This window comes from Suncus etruscus, chromosome 1 (genome assembly GCF_024139225.1).
Source record: "Suncus etruscus isolate mSunEtr1 chromosome 1, mSunEtr1.pri.cur, whole genome shotgun sequence".
Classification (NCBI taxonomy): Eukaryota; Metazoa; Chordata; class Mammalia; order Eulipotyphla; family Soricidae; genus Suncus; species Suncus etruscus.
The window spans coordinates 38,964,099-38,986,401 of record NC_064848.1 but is presented as its reverse complement, the minus strand read 5'-3'; the positions used below and the strand labels follow the sequence as shown (position 1 = coordinate 38,986,401).

Here is a 22,303-nt window from a genome sequence, read left to right as displayed (position 1 = left end):
TGGGTCAGCTGCATGCAAGCAAACACCCTCTTGCTGTACTATTACTCGGGCCCTGCAACTGTCTTTTTTTAAAATGTGGCTTCTTATTGGAAGAATTTGCTGGGAGAGTGAGGTGGAGTGGGAAATTGAATACAATAGTGAGTATTATATTCAGCCTTCACATTTGCTAGACATGTGCTCTACCACTTCAGTGCCAATCATTGGCCTATACTTAGAATTTTTTTCTATTTTATGTGCCTGTATAAGAAACATTCATTTAGTTTTATAACATAAGTAATAAAATATTGTGAATTTAAAATGTTTTCCTCTCTCTAGATGTCCATAATCATACATCACGTTCATATTTTTTTCTGTTGCACAAAGCTTAAAAATGAAAAATATATAAAATAAAATGGACAAAATTTATCATCAAAATATATTTATGATGAGTCTAATAGTTCATTAAAATATAAAAGAAGCTGTTGCCTATGATAATTTAATTTATATTTTATAATGGTCTTACCCAGTAGAGCTTGAGAACCTGTGTCCATTAGTCACTAATCTCAACTAGAGTCATTTTGTAATAATTCAGTGCTTTGCTGGAGAGTTCAGGTTCCACCAGGGCAACCCCAAAAGTTCTCAAGGACCATGAAATTCTGAGGACCAAATTCATGGTCTCCCATATGCTAAGAATATGTTGTCACTAAAGCTATGTCTATATCCTCTACCAGATATTTTTTTAGTTCTTTTGGCAGGCAAATATATTTTTCTTGATTATTTAAATTTTTTTTAATTTTGAAAGAAAGATCAATTATTTTTCCTACTCCTGTTTGAACAGAAAGAGTTTATCTTTGTATATATCATCCAGAGATATGAGATGCCTGATGTGCAGAGCCGGAAAATGAGACAGACTAATGACTAATGTCCAATAACACCTTTATAAGTACTCCTGCTTTTTATATTCTATCCTATTTTCTGATCAATATGTTTATGTCAGGGCCGGAGCATGGAGGTAGGGCATTTGTGTTGCATGCAGAAGGACGGTGGTTCTAATCCCGGCATTTCATATAGTCCCCGAGTCTGCCAGGAGCAATTTCTGAGTATAGAGTTAGGAGTAACTCCTGAGCACTGCCAAGTGTGACCCCAAAACCATATATATGTTTATGTCCAGGTGACTATTAATGAAGGCAGTTAATCATGAGGGCTTAAAAATATGGGGAAACAAATCTAAAAGAATGGGAACAAAGCTAAGGATATTTGCCTGCTGTAAAGTGTTAAAGTCAGATATTAGTATAAGGAAACAAGGGTGTTTTTTTGCTATACAGAGATGGAAAAGTCAGATCTATGACAGATACTTGCATAAGAAAACCAAAGGTTTCATTTAATTTTAATTTTATTTTTTAGGGTTTTGTTTATTTGTTTTGGTCATATACAGTGGCCTTCAGGGGTTACTCCTAGCTCTGTGCTCAGAAAGCACTCTTGGAAGAAAGGCTCAGGGGAGCATATGGGATGTCAGGATTCTAACCACCATCCGTCTTTGGGTGGCCACATGCAAGGCAAACGCCCTACCTCTGTACTATTTTTCCTGTCCTAGAAAAACAAAGGTTTTATGACTGAAACCCAAATACAATCATGTCTGTAAGCATGGTGCTTAAATAAAGATATTATTCAAATAAAAAAGAAATTGTATAGAAAAGCTAAAAAATAAAATAAAGAAAACCAAAGGTATTTGTGTACAGCTTGATCTAATTGTTTAATTGTTTTAACAATTATAAATGAGATGATAAGGTCTATATGGGTATGTATGCTTGCCTCTATGTTATTTCAGGCAAGCTGTTTCTAAAGTCATTTTATTATTATTTATTATTATTTTTTGTTAGGTTGGTTGGTTTGGAGTCACACCTGACAATGCCCAAGGGTCACTTTAGGTTCTGTCCACAGGAATCACTCCTGGTGGGCTCAGGATGGGATGTTCACATGGGATGCCAAGGATTGAACATGAATCAGTGGCCACATGCATGGCAAGAGCCCTACCCACTGTGATATCACTTGGCCCCCATCATTGCATTTTATTGATAGCATTCTGATAGATGGTTTAAATGCTGGGCATGAGTCATGCTAAGACTTCAACAGTCTTGAAAATAAATTAACTATTTAATTTTCTTAGTGAAATTTTTATCTTAAAAATTTCTAATGCACTCATTCATATGAGGGGGGTAAGCAAAGCAAGAGAACAGCAACAACAAATTCAAAAATAAAAACAAAGCAAACTAAAACAACTCCTACATCAGTGTAAAATTACCAGAAAGGTGGAGAAAAATGAAAGACAATCCAATAGACTATGGTAAAGGGTAAAAGGATAATGTTATTTTTCTGATGGTTATAATGTGACATATAAAATAATGAGGTGTGAGATTGTATCCCTAGAGCATATGGCTTTATTTATCAATGCTACCTCAAAAAGAATCAATAATAATAATTAACTTGATCTTATAGAAATTTAAAAGATGTTTATAATATCTGGTATGAAGAATAGTGTTGAACATACACTACTCAATAGCCACATTGGAGAAAATTTGTGATTCCTTTAGTGATAATAGAAGAACAATTACATATAATTTTCTTCCTTGCAAAAATATATGGGAAAAGCTCTTCAATAGAGCATACATGCTATTTATGGATGTTCCTACTTAAAAGAAATAGTTCTAGACATTAGTCTTTAAAACCATACTGCTTTCTGCTGCAAAGTTGACATTTTGGATAACTTTGCTGATTAATCATTCAAATTTAGATAATACCTAGATCTTACATCTTTTAATGGTTATAAATTTGTATTTCTTTCCAAAAGGACAGTAATCCTCTTGAGGTTTAGACACTTAGGAACATATCATTTTTAATAGTCAATGGAAAGGAAACAGAGTTAAACCTAGCATTTTTTGAATATGTACATGAATAAATCCAAGAATATTCTTTTATTAATTTACTATTTATACATTTTTAATTATATTTTGTGTGATTTGTATCAGTACCAAGAGTACATTTCCCATTTCAAAAGAAAAAAAGAGACTTTGTGTGTATTTATATACATTTCCAGTTATCACATTTTAAAATACACTAGAAGTAAAACTAGAGCCATCTTGTTGCACTGCTCTTGTTTATAGTGTTATCCCCCTTTGACTTTTGTGCAAGAGATAGCAGATGCTTTGGGTGATTGGAGCACACCTGCTTCTTATACAACAATAATGTGTAATTTGGACTACCAAATAAATAATTAATGTCAAATTAATTCAGGATACTTTCTAAAAAATCACAGGTAAAATACTTTGCCTTCTTGGGAAAATGCTGAGATAGATATTTTATTAACAATTCTATCTCCCTTAATCCTAACTAGAAATTTCCATTAAATGATAAAGAACTTGTCCTGAATTATACTAGAAAAAAATGTTATTCTGTTTTCTCTGAAATTATCCTCTAATAAAATTCTGATTTGCTTATGTTCCATACCCAAGTTCATCTTAGCTGACACAATGCTTTCTAGAAGAATTTATTTCCCCTGATAGAAAGTTTCCCACACTGGAATATCTGTTTACATTTGGAATATTTTCAGCAATGTCTCTGTCTCTTTTTCTGTCTCTCCATCTCTATTTCTGTATCTTTCTCTCTATACATCTTTTTTTTTGGGGGGGGTCACACTCACAGTGCTCAGGGGTTACTTCTGGCTCTACGCTCAGAAATCGCCCCTGGCAGGCTCGGGGGGACCATATGGGATGCCAGGATTCGAATCACTGTCCTTCTGCATGCAAGGCAAACTTGCATTACTCCAGCTATCTCTCCGGCCCCTCTATATATCTTTTTAAATAATTTTTATTGAAACCCTTGTGAATTACAAGTCTTTTACAGTTATATTTAAGGTACATAGTGACAGTGAATTAGAGTAATTCCCACCACCAGTGTTGACCTTCCTTTGCCCCTGTTCCCAGCCTGCATCACAAACTACTCCCCCCCTCCCCCCGTTGCCCCCTGGACTTCTAGTGTAACTGGTCCCCTTTGTATATAACTTGGTGTAGATCATGATTATGTTGTCATTGACTTTGGGTTTCATATTTAGGCCTGACCATTATTTATTTCCACTCAATGTTTATGTGACTGTTTGCTCCTGGTACCATCCACTTTCTTTTTTCCTTCCCCCTTAATTTATGAGGTGGACAAGATGATTCAAGTTCTGCGAGGAAACCATTTAGGAGCTATGAATTTCAGTTTAAAAGAAGAAAAGGGGAAAAATCTCTCTTTTGAAAGCAAGATAGTTTTTATTGAACAGAACTTATTTATAAAGATAGGATGGGAGAGAAGAGGAAAATAAGGATTCAACAGAGAACTGAAAAAAATGCAGAGAAACATGGACAAGCATTAAGTGTTCAAAGGAAAGCATAGGCTTAAAGAACAAGCCCGTGATTTTTTTTAGGTAGGAGGTTTTATACAATACCTCCAAATGGGATTTGGTTAAAACCTTTCTGCCTACATAGAAAATAATCTTGGTATTGTCAACAAGAAAGCCTTTCACTGTTCTCATAATTTCTTCCCTCGTACTGTTGATTGTCTTTCTATAATATCATGGATTTTTCTGTAGCTTCTTTTTTACTGATATGTTTTTAAGCAATACCTAGAATTTCTTCATGGGGTGGAGTATGCTTCTTGTTTCCAAATAACTCAAGATTTTTTCTTTGAGGTAAGGTCTTTAGTCTTAAGGACACTTCAAAGCTAACTAATCTCTTCTTCAATGCTATTTTTACCTAAAGTTCATTAACAGGGTTCCCTATCTATCTGCCTACCAGTCTCTTAAGGTGAAAGTACTCTAGTTTATTTTGTCATATCATTGGCTCGTTACAAAACAAAATATTGAAGCAGTATCTGGAATTAATCATAGATTTCAAAAAGTGTTGGATGAATCATTGACCAATTATTCTAATCAGTAATTTCATTTTACCTGGGACTGCCAACAAGTTTCATTACCAACACAGTAGTGTCAGAATCCCTCTTTCAGTGGCTGAAACTTCCCTCTAACATCCACTTACACCTCATAATCTTTGCCAACTTCTTTTCTCAGTGTCTGTTATTATTCTTCATATTTCACACAAGTGATCATTCTGAATCTGTCTCTCTTTATCTAAATATTTTACTTAGCATGATAGCCTTTTACTTCTATCCACATTGTAACAATATGGAATATTTCATTTTGTCTTAAAGCTAATAGCGTTACATTGTGTTTTTATTTTTTTCATTTGACTATTTTGTTTTGATTTCTGGGTTTTTTTTAAATTTTTATTGTGTTCAAAGTCAATTACAATTATTTCACAGATTTCTTTAAAGCACATATTGACAATGAATGAGGTGCATTCCCACCACTAGTATTGTTTTCCTCCACCCCTCTTCCCAGCATGATCCCATATCTTCCTCATTTGCTCCCCATAATGCTAGTGTAACTGTTCACTTGTACAGCCTGTTGTAAATTGGGTCATTAAATTCTGCCCAGTTCAAGTATGTCAAGGCCAATCTTCTGTAGTTAGCGATTTTGGTTTTTAACCAACAATTTCTTTATCTAATCTTTAAGACTTGGGTTGTTTTCAGATCTTTGAATAGCATTGTAATAGACATAGATGTGAGACAATTTAACATTAATATGAAAGATGAGAACAAGAATAGGGACCTTACCTTACACAAAGCCACCCCTGGTTTAATCATTTTACTGCTTATGATCTTCCAATTACCTTATAGTCTTCCAGGAATCTGCAGAAGCAAATCAGGTATGACCTAAATCCTCCCACATTTCCAAAAGGAAAGCCATTAATAACTAATAAAATACATAAAATATACACAAGAAAATAGAAACACTTTTTCTGTTTATGGATTGGAAGGATAAAAACAGTTAAAATTACCTTTCTTCCAAAGCGCTATATAGGACCGATACAAATCCATTGGAATTCTAGACACATAGAACAAGTACTTTTAATTAATCATATTTTTTCAGCTGTTGCAGTTTTGTTAGGTCTTTTTCCCTTTGTATTAATGTTTTGAATTCAGAATAAGGCTAGTAATATAACCATTATCCTAATAATCCCACCATAAAACCTCCTTGGTATCTTTATTTTAAAAGCTCTAATCATACCTAAATACCCTAAGAGATTATGGGGGAAACATCAAAGACATTACATTTCCTTATGTTACATTATAATATATAACTATAGCAACTGACATTACATAATTCTAGAATACAGATAGACAACTAGTACAGAATTGAGAGCCCAATATATTTTTATGACTTCTAAGACAGTTATTTTATGAAGATAGCACAGAAAGTCATTTCAGAAAAATATCTTAAGAAAACTTGATATCTACATAGATAAAAGTAAAACTGTACCTATATTTCATAGAAAATACAAATGTTTCTTCAAAGTAGATTTAAGACCTGAATCCATAATGAACATTGATGTAAACATAATTATTCAGGGTCTCAGAAGTATCTGTAATGCTTAAATTCCATTGGCAAAGACAACCATAACAAAAACAAACAAATGTAACTGCATATATTAAAAAGTTTTTGCATGGTAAAAGAAATTTAGAAAAAAATACAAACAGGCTGTGGCAGTACAGTTTGTAAGAATATTGCCTTGCACATAGCAGACCTTTCATTCCTGAAATCCCATATGGTTCACTGAGTCTACCAATGCAATTTTTGAATGCATAGCCAGTGGAACCTGAGCACTTCCAGGTGTAACCAATAACCAATGAATACATAGAATAAAAATAAAAAGCTATGATTTGAAAGAAACACACGGAGGACTATTAGGTATATAAAGTACTTATTATCATTTAATATCAGGTTTCCCACACCAGGACCAGGAATATAAATTCTACCAAGGAAGACCCTACTATCGCCATGGCACTGACTTATTCTAAAAACAGTTCTTATATCACCCTGACAACCAGGCAACAGCACTAGTCTGCAGTTAAGTCAGGATTCTTTGCAATGCTAACTGATGGAGAGGCGGAACCAGAAGACACAACACACCAATAGGCAACAGCACTAGTCTGCAGTTAAGTCAGGATTCTTTGCAATGCTAACTGATGGAGAGGCGGAACCAGAAGACACAACACACCAATTGGTCTTTGACACAGAACCTGTACAGAAATCAGAATCTATAACTTTAGAAACCTGATAGCAACAACTGTTAGACTGAAGAGTTGACCACTGAAAACGACCAGGGAGTTGGACAACCTAGTATGCCTGAAGTCTTGAGTTGGTCTCATGCCAAAGTGCTTCTGGGGTAAGATATCCCTGTTTTTTAGGCCAAAGGTATTTATTTCCAATTTCTTCCATATTTTGCTGTGCCTACACAAATGACAATTGCCACACACATTTTTTTCTGTATTTCCCATATCTGTAGAAAAAAATGGGAACATAAAAATCTTCGGCTATTGCATTAATGACTTTATAGCTGATACAATACGTTTCACAAATATAACTGCTAATGAACTCTCTCCCCTTCTTCCAGTTTTTTAAATTCTCTGTTCTCTTTCTATTTCTTAATTACTTTGCTTTCTGTCATACCGAAACAAATTATTATGATCAGTTATGTCAACAAAGTGATACATTTTTTTAATAAATAATTTAAATAAAAAATAAAGAAACAAAATAAAGATAAAAATATCCGGGAAATACAAATCAAAACAAATCTCACATCAGTGAGGAACATATTTCTAAAAGACCTTTAGGAAAATTAAGGTTGGACAGGAAAAAAATTCCTTCACAACAATTCAGGTTGGACCATGGAAAAGCAATATTCACTGTTGGTTGCAATGTCATCAGGTTCAACCTCTTGACTCAATAATTCCTATTTATTATAGAGAAACAGCCTAGAGTATTTCAGAAGAGATTTTGCTGTAACTATTTCACATTATTTCTCTAAGAATTTTATAATCTAATTTCAGATTAGTCTTTATATAAAGAGTACCAATGTCAGTCTGAGTTTGGATCACAAATGGGTACAAAAAACGAGTTTCTGTTTATGTTACTGCATTAAGATGGAATCTTTTCAGCTAAAGGAATCTAGATAAATATGTGGGATAAAAAATTGTTAGTTTCTTTCGTTAGATTACCCCTTGAGAAAAGGAAACCTTCAAAAACTCTTTTTATTCCCCCTAGAAACACATACAAATTAAATCCTAAAAAGACAAATTTTTTATTCTGTGATTTTGGACTTTTAAGAAAATTATAAAGTAAGAAATTTCAAAAGCATTTTGAGATTTCTGTCTCAATAAATACATCAGCAAAGTCCACCACAAATAATATTTTTTGTTGAGCTCTTAAAAAAACTATTTTAGTATTGATTTGATTTCTTTTGTGACTCCTAATCTTTCTTTCATCTAAACCAAATAATTCTTTAAGTAAAGATGCACAATTTTAAATAAAAATGGAAGAAAATATTCACATACCATGCATCTAACAAAGGGCATATAGCTAATATATATATATAAACTTTTATAAAACTATGCAACCAAAAACCAAACTACAACAAAAAATGGGGATAATGGAGAAAAGTATTTTGTGCACACTTTATCAAGGCAGAAGTAGAGATGTACTACAGACATATAAGAAAATACTCACTCATTCATAAACAACTTTGTAAATATGATGTTTAAATAAAGTAATTTATAAAAAACAGTGCTCATTCTTACTAACCATGGAAAAGTAAGTCAAAGTGATAGTGAGCTGTTACCTCATGCTGGTGAGGATAGCCTAAAGGATGCTAGAAATGATAAATACTGGTAGGGGTGAAGGAAAGGAATCCTCCCATACATTTGATAATTCTAAATTATACAAGGATTTATAGAAAAAATAATGAATAATTAAAAATTTATAAAAATCATTTAATTGTTTACTGAAGTTATATTCCTAGGTACCTATTTCAAGAATACAAGAAAACCACTTTGAAAATATATGCACAAAAAGTCATTGTCATAATATTTATGATAGCTAAGATCTGGATGAAACCCATGTTCAAAAACAGATGATTTGATAAAGATATAAATTCTACTTTGCTGCAGGAAATATAAAATCTTGTCGTTTGCTACAAATTGAATGGAAATGTAGAGTCACACAAAGTGAAATATATGAATAAGGGCAGTTTCTGGATGATCTGACTCACCTGTGCTTCTTTTAAAAAATATTAGGCAATAAATAAATTCCAAGGAAATAAACCATTTAGACTCTTGATGAAAAAAAGAAGTTTTGAAAATTGGGAGAGTATGTTAAAAGGGTGAAATGATACAATGAACTGTGGTGAAGAAAATTGCACTTGTGGTCAGTTTGGCCTGGTATCATTGTACCACTAAAAATATATAGATAGCATTATTGTTTAAAAATAACAAAGAAAAGTTAGTGAAAATAAGTAATTTTAAAAAAAAATTTCCATAGCATAATAAGAAACAAATGTTCTAATCCATGTGGCAGTGCATCACTGATAAATCTTCAATAAGTTTCTGATCACATTTGGATTATGTACACAAACATTATGTTATGATTTTTTACTTTCCTATTAATGACAATGGTAAAAATAGAATGCTTCTTGTTTCTAATAATCAACTTTTAACAGTTTTACCAAATTAATTTACATTATTTGAAGTTTTGTTTTTATTGTTACTTTAAACTTTTATATGGATTCCTGGGATATTTTTCAAAGGTTTGAATGCATGTTTACATATAAGTGGTCCTTATTTGATCATTAGAAATTTAAGAAAGAAATCACTGCGATTTTGTACTAAGAACTATTTGCACTAGGTTGAAACTACATAAGAGCCTATTGTTTCTTCAAAAATAACAATGACAAAAAGATTTTTATATGTAACATTCATAAATATTCAGAGAAACAAATCATGAGTCTGTTTACCCATGTTGGCATATAGGAGAAAAATCCCTACCAGTTGGACAAGTAGTCAAAATGCTGTATATGAGTTAGCAAAGAAATATAAATATAATAATATTTCATGAAGAATTTACAAGATAGCAAATTCTATGAAAATATAAGTCAGATCTGAACTTAATATATTATCCTGTGTTAAAAAGACTTATGCTGCATCCCTAGTTCTTTTTTAAATATATATAAAATCTTTAAGCACCATGATTTCAAGCATGATTGTAGTTGGTTTTCAGTCATAAGCAGAATACCCCTCTTCACCAGTACAACATTCCTACCCTATCCTCCCCTCTCCCTGCCTGTGTTCAAGACAGGCATTCTTTTTCTCGCATTCTTAACATTGTCATCCTAGTTGTTTATTGTAATTTTTTCCCTAACAGCTTTCACCACTCTTCGTGTTGAGCTTCAAATTGAGTCAGTCCAGTCCTTCCAGCCCTTCCAACCCTTAACTCTATTGTTTCTCGGCCTTATTACAATAATGTCTTTAATTTTTTCTAAAACCCATAGATGAGTAATATTATTCTGTGTCTATATCTCTCCCTCTGACATATTTCATTCAGCATAATAGATTTCATGTACATCCACTCATCCCTATGTTCTTTACAGCACTGCTTACTATAGCCAGAATTTGGTAACAATCCAAGTGCTGGAGAACAGATGAGTGGCTAAAGAAACTGCAATTTATATAATGGAATACTTTGTATTTGTTAGGAAAAATAAAGTCATAAAATTTGCTTATACATGAATGTGATATGGATATCATTATGCTGTGTGAAATAAGTCAGAGGGATAGACAGAATAATATCACTCATTTATGGAATATTAAAAAATAAAATATTTTGGTGATAATGTACAGAGACAATAAAGTAAGGATCAGAGTCCATAGTAGGAAGCTTGTCACTAAGAGTGGTAAATGCAGATATGGTAAGTGAAATGGTCCAATGTGACAATAATTGGAAATGATCACTCTGGACAAGAACTAGGGGCTGACAGGGGGATAAAGTGATTATGTATGTTACCCCTTCATTAGTAATAATACAAGCCACAGTGTAAAACAAATAAAGAGAGGAGAGAGAAAGGAGAAAGTTGAGAGAGGAAAGATGGACGAGAGAGGAGATAGAGGAGAGAGGAGAGAGAAAAGAAAGAGAGGAGAGGAGACAGTGGAGAGAGGAGAGTGGGGAGAGAGGAGAGATTGGAGAGAGATGAGAGATAAGAGGAGTGAGGAGGTGAAAGAGAGGAGAGATAGAGGAGAGAGGTGAGAGAGAGGAGAGAGGAAAAAGAGGAGAGAGAGAAGTAAAATTCCTACATAAGAGGCAGGCAGAAATGAGTTGATAGGAAGGAAATTAGAAACATTGGTGAGGGGAAATCTGCACTGGAGAGGCAAGAGTACATTCAATGACTGAAACTCAATCATGAACAATTTCGTAACCATACAGCTTAAATAAGGTAATTATGTATAAAAAATAAAGACCTATTATGTCAAGTAGGTGCAATATTCCATGAAAGCTCTGGAATCCCACAAAAGCAAACACATCAGCAATATACTTTGAAATTCCTGGACAAACTCCATATATTTTTATAAATATTATCATTTCTATAGGATACACCTATTGTTTAGATGCCAATGCTTTCTGAGCGACCTAATGTTCAGAAACAAAAGAGGTAACAGTGATCAGTTAGCAACAAGAATTTGGTAAATCTTCTGACAATAAATAAATGACCTCATTGAGAGATATAATTATATTCACAAATTTCCTTGCTGTACTCTTACTTTTCTTCTCTTTATGTTTCTTTTATATATTTTTAATAACTTTGCTTCTACACTAACCTGGAAATAAAAGTATTATAATCAGCTGTTGGTCAACTATGTGATGTACTCTTTAAATAATGTACTTTTTGATCATTGGTGTCTGTTACTAGGGAACAATATAGTCTAAAAGAATCTTCTATTTTAAAGATTTTGTAGCTTTAGAATCAGAATAAAATGGTCATCATGATATAAATTGAGAAGCTTTTAATCATATTTTTCTTGGCTGAAAGGGTTTATGCACAGCTGATATATTTTTCTATTTCTTTAAGTCAAAATTACCAATGTAACCTTCTGAATTTAAATATGTTTTATGAAAAGATTTAACTAAGAACATAATTTTAAATTGTATATTATTTGTGTTATAAAATATCAATATTAAGATTAGTCTATTTTTAAATGTTAATTTAAATAATTTATAAGCCTGACTGACATGCATTTTTTCTTATTTTCTTATTTATTCCATCTCTATTGTTTTATTGGTGTTTTTTTCTTTTGTTTTTTTTTCTTCTAAAAATAGTAATTTTGTTCTTTTATTTTCCTGATAAATGTAAGACTTAAATTTTGAAAAGTAGATGATTTTTATAAAGCTTATTTTAAATTTTATTTACTTTACAAAATTTTGTTTTTTATAATTTTTATAATCTGTATTTCTACTCTAGTTTATTTATTTTTAATACTTCTATATTACTTAAAATTATTTTTAAATGTTTAGATGATTAGAGTTCTGACAACATATGGCTAGTTTTCAATAAAAATATAGATCAACATTTATTCATATATCTATGATGAAACTAAATTATTTTTTGGTATTTTGGGTCATATCTGGCAGCGTTCAGTGGTTACTCCTGACTCTACACTCAGAAATTGCTCCTGGCAGACTCGGGGGCCATATAGGATGCCAGGATTCAAACCACTGTCCTTTTGCATGCAAGGCTAGTGCCCTATGTCTATGCTATCTCTCTGGTCCCTGATTAAACTAAATTTTAATAGAAAACAGACCACAAAAAACCTTTAGCCTCATATATACTATAGAAGATAAACCCTGAAAAGTTGCCCATCAACATTAGTTGCTGATTATTAAATTATAACAGCACTCTTCTGAACACTTAATGGCACATAATACTTTAAAGGTTCATTATACAACATTTTGGATATGTAAAAATAGTGACACTAAAAGTAATGCATAAAACTGTTAAAGGGTCTGCAGAGATACAATAGCACATATGGTGTAAGCCTTCATATGGCAGACCAGGTTTTATTTCTTGAGTCATATAATTCTCTACTCATCAATAGGTGATCACTTTTGGCTCACCCTCCCAAGTGATATAATACTTTGAAAAGTAAGCAATTTTTTCTTTATTTTGTTCGACATCCAGCAGTGTGGAGGTCTTGCTCCTGGCTCTGTGCTCAGAGATCATACCTAGTGAGTCTTGGAAGACATGTAGGGTGCCAGGGATAAAATTGTGTGTGGTGTACCTTATGAAAGGTATAGTTCTACCTGTTGTACTATCACTTTAGCTCCCAAAACAATATTTACAAATTTAAGCATTATATAATTTATAATAATACATTCTGTTTGTAAGTATATAATCAAGATAAAAATATATATTTATAGAAAAATTCTTATGAATAATCACTACAATTGTGTAATAAATCTATAACAAAACAATGCAGGTGTACATAATCAGGCAAATAGATACATTTGCTGCAGTATCTTTATTTTTCTGATTAAGAAACTATTCTTCAATTAAAAATAGTGGTTAATTTATACAAAGTCTCACATGAATCAAGTGATATTTATTCTGAGAAGATACTGGCAAGAGAGCATCTATGCTCTAGATTAAAATTTAGGCACAACTTTTATGAAATGCAAACTAAAGTAGAGAAAGAACAAATCATATATATATAGATGTTTGCGACAGAGTAGGAGTTTAAAACGAATTAAGAAGAGTATTAAGAAATTTTTATTCCATGTAACGTGACGTAATAGAAGGATCAGGACAAATACAGGTGAACTCATTAGTCTGTAGTATAGAGAAAAACAAAATAAGAAAACAGTATTTAATAAAGACAAACCTTGAGCTTGTATTTAAGCATTTGGATGAAAGAGTATAGGGGAGAGATTTGGGGTGATAAGGAGGATTAGAAATAGCATAAAGGGAGAGTGAGAGCGACAGTGAGAGCGAGAGCCGCAGCCAGAGCCGCCGCACCGCACCGCACCGCACCGCACCGCACCGCACCGCACGCCTCTGCCGCCGCCCGCCCGCGCCCAGAACAACATCCAGTCATGGATAAAAATGAGCTGGTGCCGAAGGCCAAACTGGCCGAGTAGGCTGAGCGATATGATGACATGGCATCTTGCATGAAGTCTGTAACTGAACAAGGAGCTGAGCTATCCAATGAGGAGAGGAATCTTCTCTCGGTTGCTTATAAAAATGTGGTAGGTCATCTTGGAGGGTCGTTTCAAGCATTGAGCAAAAGACGGAAGGTGCTGAGAAAAAGCAGCAGATGGCTCGTGAATACAGAGAGAAAATTGAGACTGAGCTGAGAGATATCTGCAATGATGTACTGTCTCTTTTGGAAAAGTTTTTGATTCCCAATGCTTCACAACCTGAGAGCAAAGTCTTCTATTTGAAAATGAAAGGAGACTACTACCGTTACTTGGCGGAAGTTGCTGCTGGTGACGACAAGAAAGGGATTGTGGATCAGTCACAACAAGCGTACCAAGAAGCTTTTGAAATCAGTAAAAAGGAAATGCAGCCAACACATCCCATCAGATTGGGTCTGGCCCTTAACTTCTCTGTGTTCTATTACGAGATTCTGAACTCCCCGGAGAAAGCCTGCTCTCTTGCAAAGACAGCTTTTGATGAAGCCATTGCTGAGCTTGATACATTAAGTGAAGAATCCTACAAAGACAGCACGCTAATAATGCAGTTACTGAGAGACAACTTGACATTGTGGACATCGGATACCCAAGGCGATGAAGCTGAAGCAGGAGAAGGAGGGGAAAATTAACCGGCCTTCCAACTTTTGTCTGCCTCATTCTAAAATTTACAATTTGTCATCCATGCTGTCCCACAAATAGTTTTTTGTTTACGATTTATGACAGGTTTATGTTACTTCTATTTGAATTTCTATATTTCACATGTGGTTTTTATGTTTATTATTAGGGGAGTAGAGCCAGTTAACATTTAGGGAGTTCTCTGTTTTTCATCTTAAGGTGGCCAATATGGGGATGTGGAATTTTTATACAAGTTATAAATGTTTGGCATAGTACTTTTGGTACATTGTGGCTTCACGGGAGCCAGAGTTAAAACTGCTTCCATGTGTAAGCAAAGAAAACTGCCTTCATATTGGTTTAAAAGGGAGAATTGGTTCTAGTCACAAGTGTAGTTCGTATGGGTACTTTAAGGTTTGGAGCTGCAGTAAAACGCGATTCTCTCATGGATATTGCATGTGGGACCATGTGTGTCTATGGGTGGCTGAACCTCTGTGCGCACGCACCCTTGCTCCAGCTGCAGAAGTGTCTCTAGACAAAGTTGTGACCCAATTTACTCTGGATAAGGGCAGAAACGGTTCGCATTCCATTATTTGTAAAGTTACCTGCTGTTTGCTCTCATTATTTTTGCTACACACATTTTATTTGTATTTAAATGTTTTAGGCAACCTAAGAACAAATGTACAAGTAAAGATGCAGTAAAAATGAATTGCTTGATATCCATGGCTTCATGTATGTCAAGCATAGCAAACAAAACTCAATGTATTTAACTTTTGTAGGGTTTTTTTTTTTTTTTTTGCTTTTGTGATTTTTTTTTTTTTTGATACTTGCCTAACATGCATGTGCTGTAAAAATAGTTAACAGGGAAATAACTTGAGATGACGGCTAGCTTTGTTTAATGTCTTATGAAATTTTCATGAACAATCCAAGCATAATTGTTAAGAACACGTGTATTAAGTTCATGTAAGTGGAATAAAAGTTTTATGAATGGACTTTTCAACTACTTTCTCTACAAGCTTTTCATGTAAATTAGTCTCGGTTCTGAAACTTCTCTAAAGGAAATTGTGCATTTTTGGAAATTATTTTCTATTCCCTTTTGGCAGCTAATGGGATTTTACCAAGTTTCAATACAAAGTTTATCATAACAAAATACTACTAATACTAATATTACTACTGTTCCCTGTTGGTGTACCTAGCTAAAACCCTGAAGTTGGGTGCAAAGACCCTAAGACCCACCCATATCTGGGAGGGGTCTTGGGAACCGGATAATAGGTGTAACTACCTGCAAGACCTCCCATTTCTGGGAGGGGTCTGGAAAAGGATAGATAAACCTCTGAGCCAGGGGATTCGGCCCTTTTGCCGTTTCTCTCTTGGCCCGGCTTGGCTTCCTGGCTTTTGGATCTTTGGGCCGCATGGAGCCCAAAGGGAAGATGGCTAACAGGAGATAAGATGCAGGGCTAGCAAAATATAGCTGAATGCTTAAAAGGTTGACATAGGCCACACACCTGTGGTGGCTAGGGCATAAATAAAGATGATTCTTCCTGAAGGCTGCGTGTGAGTGAGTGATTTCACCTGGGCCTGGAACTCGCCGGCTGCATGGAGGTTGCAGAGCCACGTGGGCTGGATGGCATCATTCACCATCCAGCCCCATCGTTATTTATTTAATTCAACAGTTCCCAACCACGTCCCATAATAATTCTACCCCTCTTGAGGAAAAAGAGACTTGTTTTGTTTTGTTTTCAGGGACAGAGGGGACTGATTGGAAAAAGTAATGTGTTTCATTTACAGTTTTTGGTGTGAGATTTTCTAACCTAGGAGGCCACAATATTCTGGCCCATCATGACAATGGGTAGCATCAGCTAAGTCTTGTGCTTCCAGGTCACTTTTGTTTTAAGAATTTCTTTTTTTTTTTTTTTTTTTTTTTTTTTTTTGTTTTTTGGGCCACACCTGTGACGCTCAGGGTTACTCCTGGCTATGCGCTCAGAAGTTGCTCCTGGCTTCTTGGGGGACCATATGGGACGCCGGGGGATCGAACCGCGGTCCGTCCTAGGCTAGCGCAGGCAAGGCAGGCACCTTACCTCCAGCGCCACCGCCCGGCCCCTTAAGAATTTCTTGATAACTCTTCCAAGCCTGCCTTCAATCTTGATCCTTTATTCCCTCTGTTTTGGGGTGCACAGGATTACCTTTTTGAGCCTTTGTCTTGTCACCAACCATACCTATTTGGTGGCCATGTACTTGGAGAAAAGGCCGCATGATCTTTCTGGCTCCACTCAGTCTCTAAGGATACCCTGCTTTCCTTTGCTTGCATCCCACAAACTATTTCCCTCTTCCTATTACCGCAGCAGATCTCTCCTTAGTTGACGAGATCGTGTTTATCTCCCTGTAAACTCACCCTATCCTGGATGGTCTGTCATTGTCTGCCTTCAACTCCCCCTCCCCCCTCCACTTTAAATAATGATGGGGCTAAATTATTCCCAAACCTCACCCTACTGACTGTTTCCTCAGTACCTTGCAGAAAACACCAAACAAAAATACATTTTAAAGAGGTGTATTTTTTTTTTTCGTTTAGAATGTAAGCTCCTCAAGCAGGGACATTGTTTTCTGTATGTTCTTTTGTGCCCTAGTACACTGTAAATGCTCAACAAATATTGATGATGGGAAAAAAAAAGAAATAGCATAAAGGCAATGGTGGCCTATGTTGTGAACTCTGGTGATGCTGAATTACAATAATTTTGCACATCAAAATTTAAATACCAACAGTATTGAACCAAGTAACTTAAACTATTACACACACATATATATACATATATGTACACATACATATATTATTCGTGGGTAAGATACAAGTTCACTCAAGACGTCTTTTACATGCAAACATTTTAAATATATTTCTTTGAAATAGCTGTGATTCAAATTTTGTGCCAATTGTAACTCAACCTTCAAAAAGTGATAAAATACACACTAAATTTTTACACATTTGTATAGAGAAATTGGTTTGACTATACATTCATGTTTTTATACCTTTAAGGTGAGGATATAGTGTTTCTGAATTGTCTATGTGGGCTGCTGTGGAAATAAAATGGCACACTACTTTAAAAGTGTTTTAAATATGGGAATATCTGCTCTAGAGCAGTAGTACAGTGAGTAGAGTACTTGCTGTGCACTCAGACAATCCTGGTTTAATCCCTGGCACTGCATATAGTCCCCAACAACATCGAGAGATTTCTGAATGTAGAACCATGATTAAGCCATGAGTATGCCATGAAAGGAGATGAATATGACTCAAAACATCAAAAAGAAGATAAAAATTGAAAATTGAATTTATGCCATAGTCAACAACTATGAAGTCATTAGGCTCAAACTTCAACAACCGAATTTAGAAAGCGTTACCTGTTATGATGGCAGGCTGGGATTAGTGGTGGTGGCATGGGATGGACTCTGAGAATTTTAGTAGAGGGAGGTGAACACAGTTGATGACACTTATTGTTCCTGAAAAATTTTATATCTAAACTCCAACTATGAATAACTTTGTAAAGCACAATGTTTTTAATTAAAAAATAGCTAACTCACTGGTGATGATACTTATTGGTCCTGAAACGTATGTCTAAAATCCCAACTATGAATAACTTTGTAAATCATAATGGTTTAAATAAAAAAATAGCTAAGTCACATTTTGGAGATTGTTAACTACCTATCTATATTATTGCTTAATCTTATAATTTTATTTATTTATTGGTTTTTGGATCACATCAATGGAGTTTAGTGGTTACTCCTAGTTCTGTGCTCAGAAATTACTCCTGGCAGGTTTGGGGACTATCTAGGATGCCAGGGATCAAACCCGAGTCAGCTGTGTGCAAGGCAAATACTCTATCCACTATGCTATTACTCAGGTTCTAATCTTAGAATTTTAAATAAAAGCCAGTTATGCCTTCTAAGACCTTTATGTATAAGGTTTCCATTAAGATAATTCACAGCTGAAACTAAATGTATTATGTGTTTCATATTTTGAGGTTTAAGAAATATTCTTTATATTGCCAGGTAAAGAACCACCAGATTTGGAAAGAGATGGCATATGAGCAGTATCAGGTTGGACTATAATATACTTCAAATACATACCTAAACTGAGGACAGATATTTAATTATACAGAGAAGTCTGAAGCTCAAATGGGGAAAATATTGAAAATACCCAGAAACACGAGGTCTCATCAAGAAGTCATTAGGCTGTCTGTCATCTTGATTGCATCTCATTAGTGTAAAGGAAACGAAAAAAGTGATTATTATTAATTTTGGTGCATGAAAGAAAAGTTGTCATTTATATTTATAAAAATGTATCTCAATGAGGTTCAGCAAGTTATTAAATTCACTAAATTTATTCAATTAATAAATTAACCTCCCAAATATGTTTCACACAAAAATGTGAACTCTTTTTAGCCTTAATTAAACTAATTTGCTTTCACTAATTTTCTATGGTCTTTATTTTAGTTAATTGTTCCACTATTCATGTTTGATTAAGAAGAAATATTTTCCTTTTTACTGTTGTCTGGGCTAGCTTAAGCAAATACAAGGAAGTGAAACAGTCTGAATTCATAACTCAATGTGCTGGCAAGAGAAATCCTAATCAGGACTCTTGCATGATCAGGTTCTGGTGGGAAATGCATGCTTGACAAATATTTCTTTCTCTGTGTATTTTTATCATAGCAAGGACCAAAAATTTCTCAGAGATCTCTTTCAAAAGGAAAACAATTTGTTTACTCCACCTTTGTGAATAAATTGCTGCCCAAAGACCTTAGTACTTTATAATGCTATCATATTTGGGAGATGAGCTTAATAATACACACTTTATGGACTATTCTTTCACATATAACAACTAGTACATGTGTTTTTTTATTTCTTTCAAGTATATTTTTACATATTAGTGTTGTCATTCATTTGGTTCAGATCCGTAATTTCTCACCTGGATGTCTCGAGGTTTTCATAATTAGTTTTTTGTCATTGTGATGAAAGAAATATTTTTAAAAGTGTAATGTGATCAGTCAACAACAAGCTCACCCTCCCTAGTCATTATTACCTCTTCATTGTCTTTAATGTTAGTTTTTAGCTCATATTTAAGTTCAAAATGAATTCACATTTGAACTTCAAAGATACTTTACAAAACCCTTCATGGTTCATTTACTACATTAGTTTCCTTTGTTCAAGTGTCATCATCACACTATAACCTATACTTCAGTACCATCAAAATTATGTGTCCAAATGAGAGGGTTTATAAAGCACCTTAGAGGGAGAAATTAATGGATGGAGGTAGAGAGTGAGAAATGAGAGGAAAGGAGTTTTTTGACTCAGTTTGTGCTGATTGCAGAGCAAATGGACAAAGTTTCACTTGGAAACTGTTTCACATATCAGAGAAACTGCATTTAAGGGTAGCAGAGAAAAACTTAGTATATGAGGTTTTCTGTAAATAAATAGACATAATTTAAAAGTGGGACAAATCACTTGTATATAATACAACAGATAAAGAACTAATATCTAAATATATAGATAAAAAGTTCAGCAATAAAAATTGATTAATAAAAGGAAGATGAGATTAGAGACACATAAAGAGGATATAGAAGACTTCATTATAAAAGGGGAGATGAAATCATATCCATATTTGTGGGCAGCCACTGCATATATAAAAAGGCAAGCATCACTCATTATTGGAGGCATTTAGGTAAAAAATTAGATCATTTCATTCCACTGAATGGCATATATTAAAAAGATTGAAACAAACTATGTCTGCAGGGATGTGGGGAAAAAGGGACTCTCATTCACTGTTGAGAATGTCAATTGATTCAGTTTTTGTGAAAATTAGTATAGATATTTCTTAAAAGCAAAATTTTAATGGAGTTTCCATTCAACCCAAAAACCATATTTCTACTTATCTATCCTCCCTTCCCAAATTCCAAAATTTATTTCCATACTTATGTTTATAAATTTATAAAAGTAACATTTTATAATTTTATTGTGACCAAAGTGAATTACAAATCTTTCATAGCAATATATAAGGTACATAATGACAATGAATCAGGGTCATTCCCACCACCAGTATTGTCCTCCCTTCACCCCTATTCCCAGCATACATCCCATATCTCCCCCCGTAGCCCTCTGGACTGCTAGTGTAACTGGTCCCCTCTGTGTATAGCTTGTTGTAGATTGGCCATTGATTCCAATGTTTATTTTAAACTGAGTATAAATCTAGGGATAAAGAAGCAACCATGTTCAACCACAGAGGAGCATATAAAAGAGTTACAATGTGTAAAAAATGAAGTTCTGTGCTGCTATTGATAAGACTAAATCGCGAAATTCACGGAAATTTGGATTGATATAGAAGATTTCATATTAATCAAAATCACCTGAGATAGAAGGAAAGTAATAGAAGGTTTATACATTTGTGGCCTATAGAAAAATGAGATGGGAATGTAAGGTACCAATGATGACGATACTTAGTCATAGATTATAGTCAAGAAAATGGAGATTATGGAGAAAGACTGGAAAATACATAAGGATCTTGGTTGAGTATTTTAAACATTGTAGTAATTAAAGTTTTTTTTATGTGTATCTAAGCACACAGAATGTGGAGTAGGAAGAGAATCTTGAAACTGGTGGAGGGATGCTGACACTGCTAGTAATTTTTTTTTATATTTTTTATTTAAACACCTTGGTTACAAACATGATTGTGGTTGGGTTTCAGTCATATAAGATGACACCCCCCATCACCAGTGCAATATACCCACCACCAATGTCCCAAATATTCCTCCTCCCCTCCCCAACCTGTATTCTAGACAGGCTTTCTATTTCCTCCATACATTTTCATTGTTAGGATAGTTCGCAATGTAGTTATTTCTCTAAATAAACTCATCACTCTTTGTGGTGAGGTTCATGTGGTAACTGTAATGTCTAGCCCTCCTCTCTTTTGTCTCTGAAAATCATTGAAAAATGTCTTTCATTTTTCTTAAAACCCATAGATGAGTGAGAACATTCTGCATCTTTCTCTCTCTCTCCCTCTCTCTCTCTCTCGCTCTCTCTCTCTCGCTCTCTCTCTCTCTCTCTCGCTCTCTCTCTGACTTATTTCACTCAGCATAATAGATTCCATGTACATCCATGTATAGAAAAATTTCATGACTTCATCTCCACTGATGGCTGCATAATATTCCACAGGGCACTGACAGAACTCTACAAGAAAAAAAACATCTAATCCCATCAAAAAATGGGGAGAAAAAACGGACAAACACTTTGATAAAGAAGAAATACGAATGGCTAAAAGACACATGAAAAAATGCTCCACATCACTAATCATCAGGGAGATGCAAATCAAAACAACTATGAGGTACCACCTCACACCACAGAGATTGGCACACACCACAAAGAATGAGAACAAGCAGTGTTGGCGGGGATGCAAAGAAAAAGAAACTCTTATCCACTGCTGGTGGGAATGCCAACTAGTTCAACATTTCTGGAGAGTGATATGGAGATTCCTCCAAAAACTGAAAATTGAGCTCCCATATGATC

The 22,303-nt window shown here is 34.4% G+C and overlaps 1 protein-coding gene across 1 annotated transcript; it reads left to right on the top strand.

Annotated features, from left to right (window-relative positions):
- Positions 1-14,013: 14,013 nt before the first annotated feature.
- On the top strand, positions 14,014-15,750 carry LOC126004027 (14-3-3 protein zeta/delta-like). Its single transcript, XM_049770415.1, is given in 2 exon segments — positions 14,014-14,204; positions 14,207-15,750. Coding segments are annotated over 2 exon segments (726 nt in total). The 5' UTR covers positions 14,014-14,047; the 3' UTR covers positions 14,776-15,750.
- Positions 15,751-22,303: the final 6,553 nt, after the last annotated feature.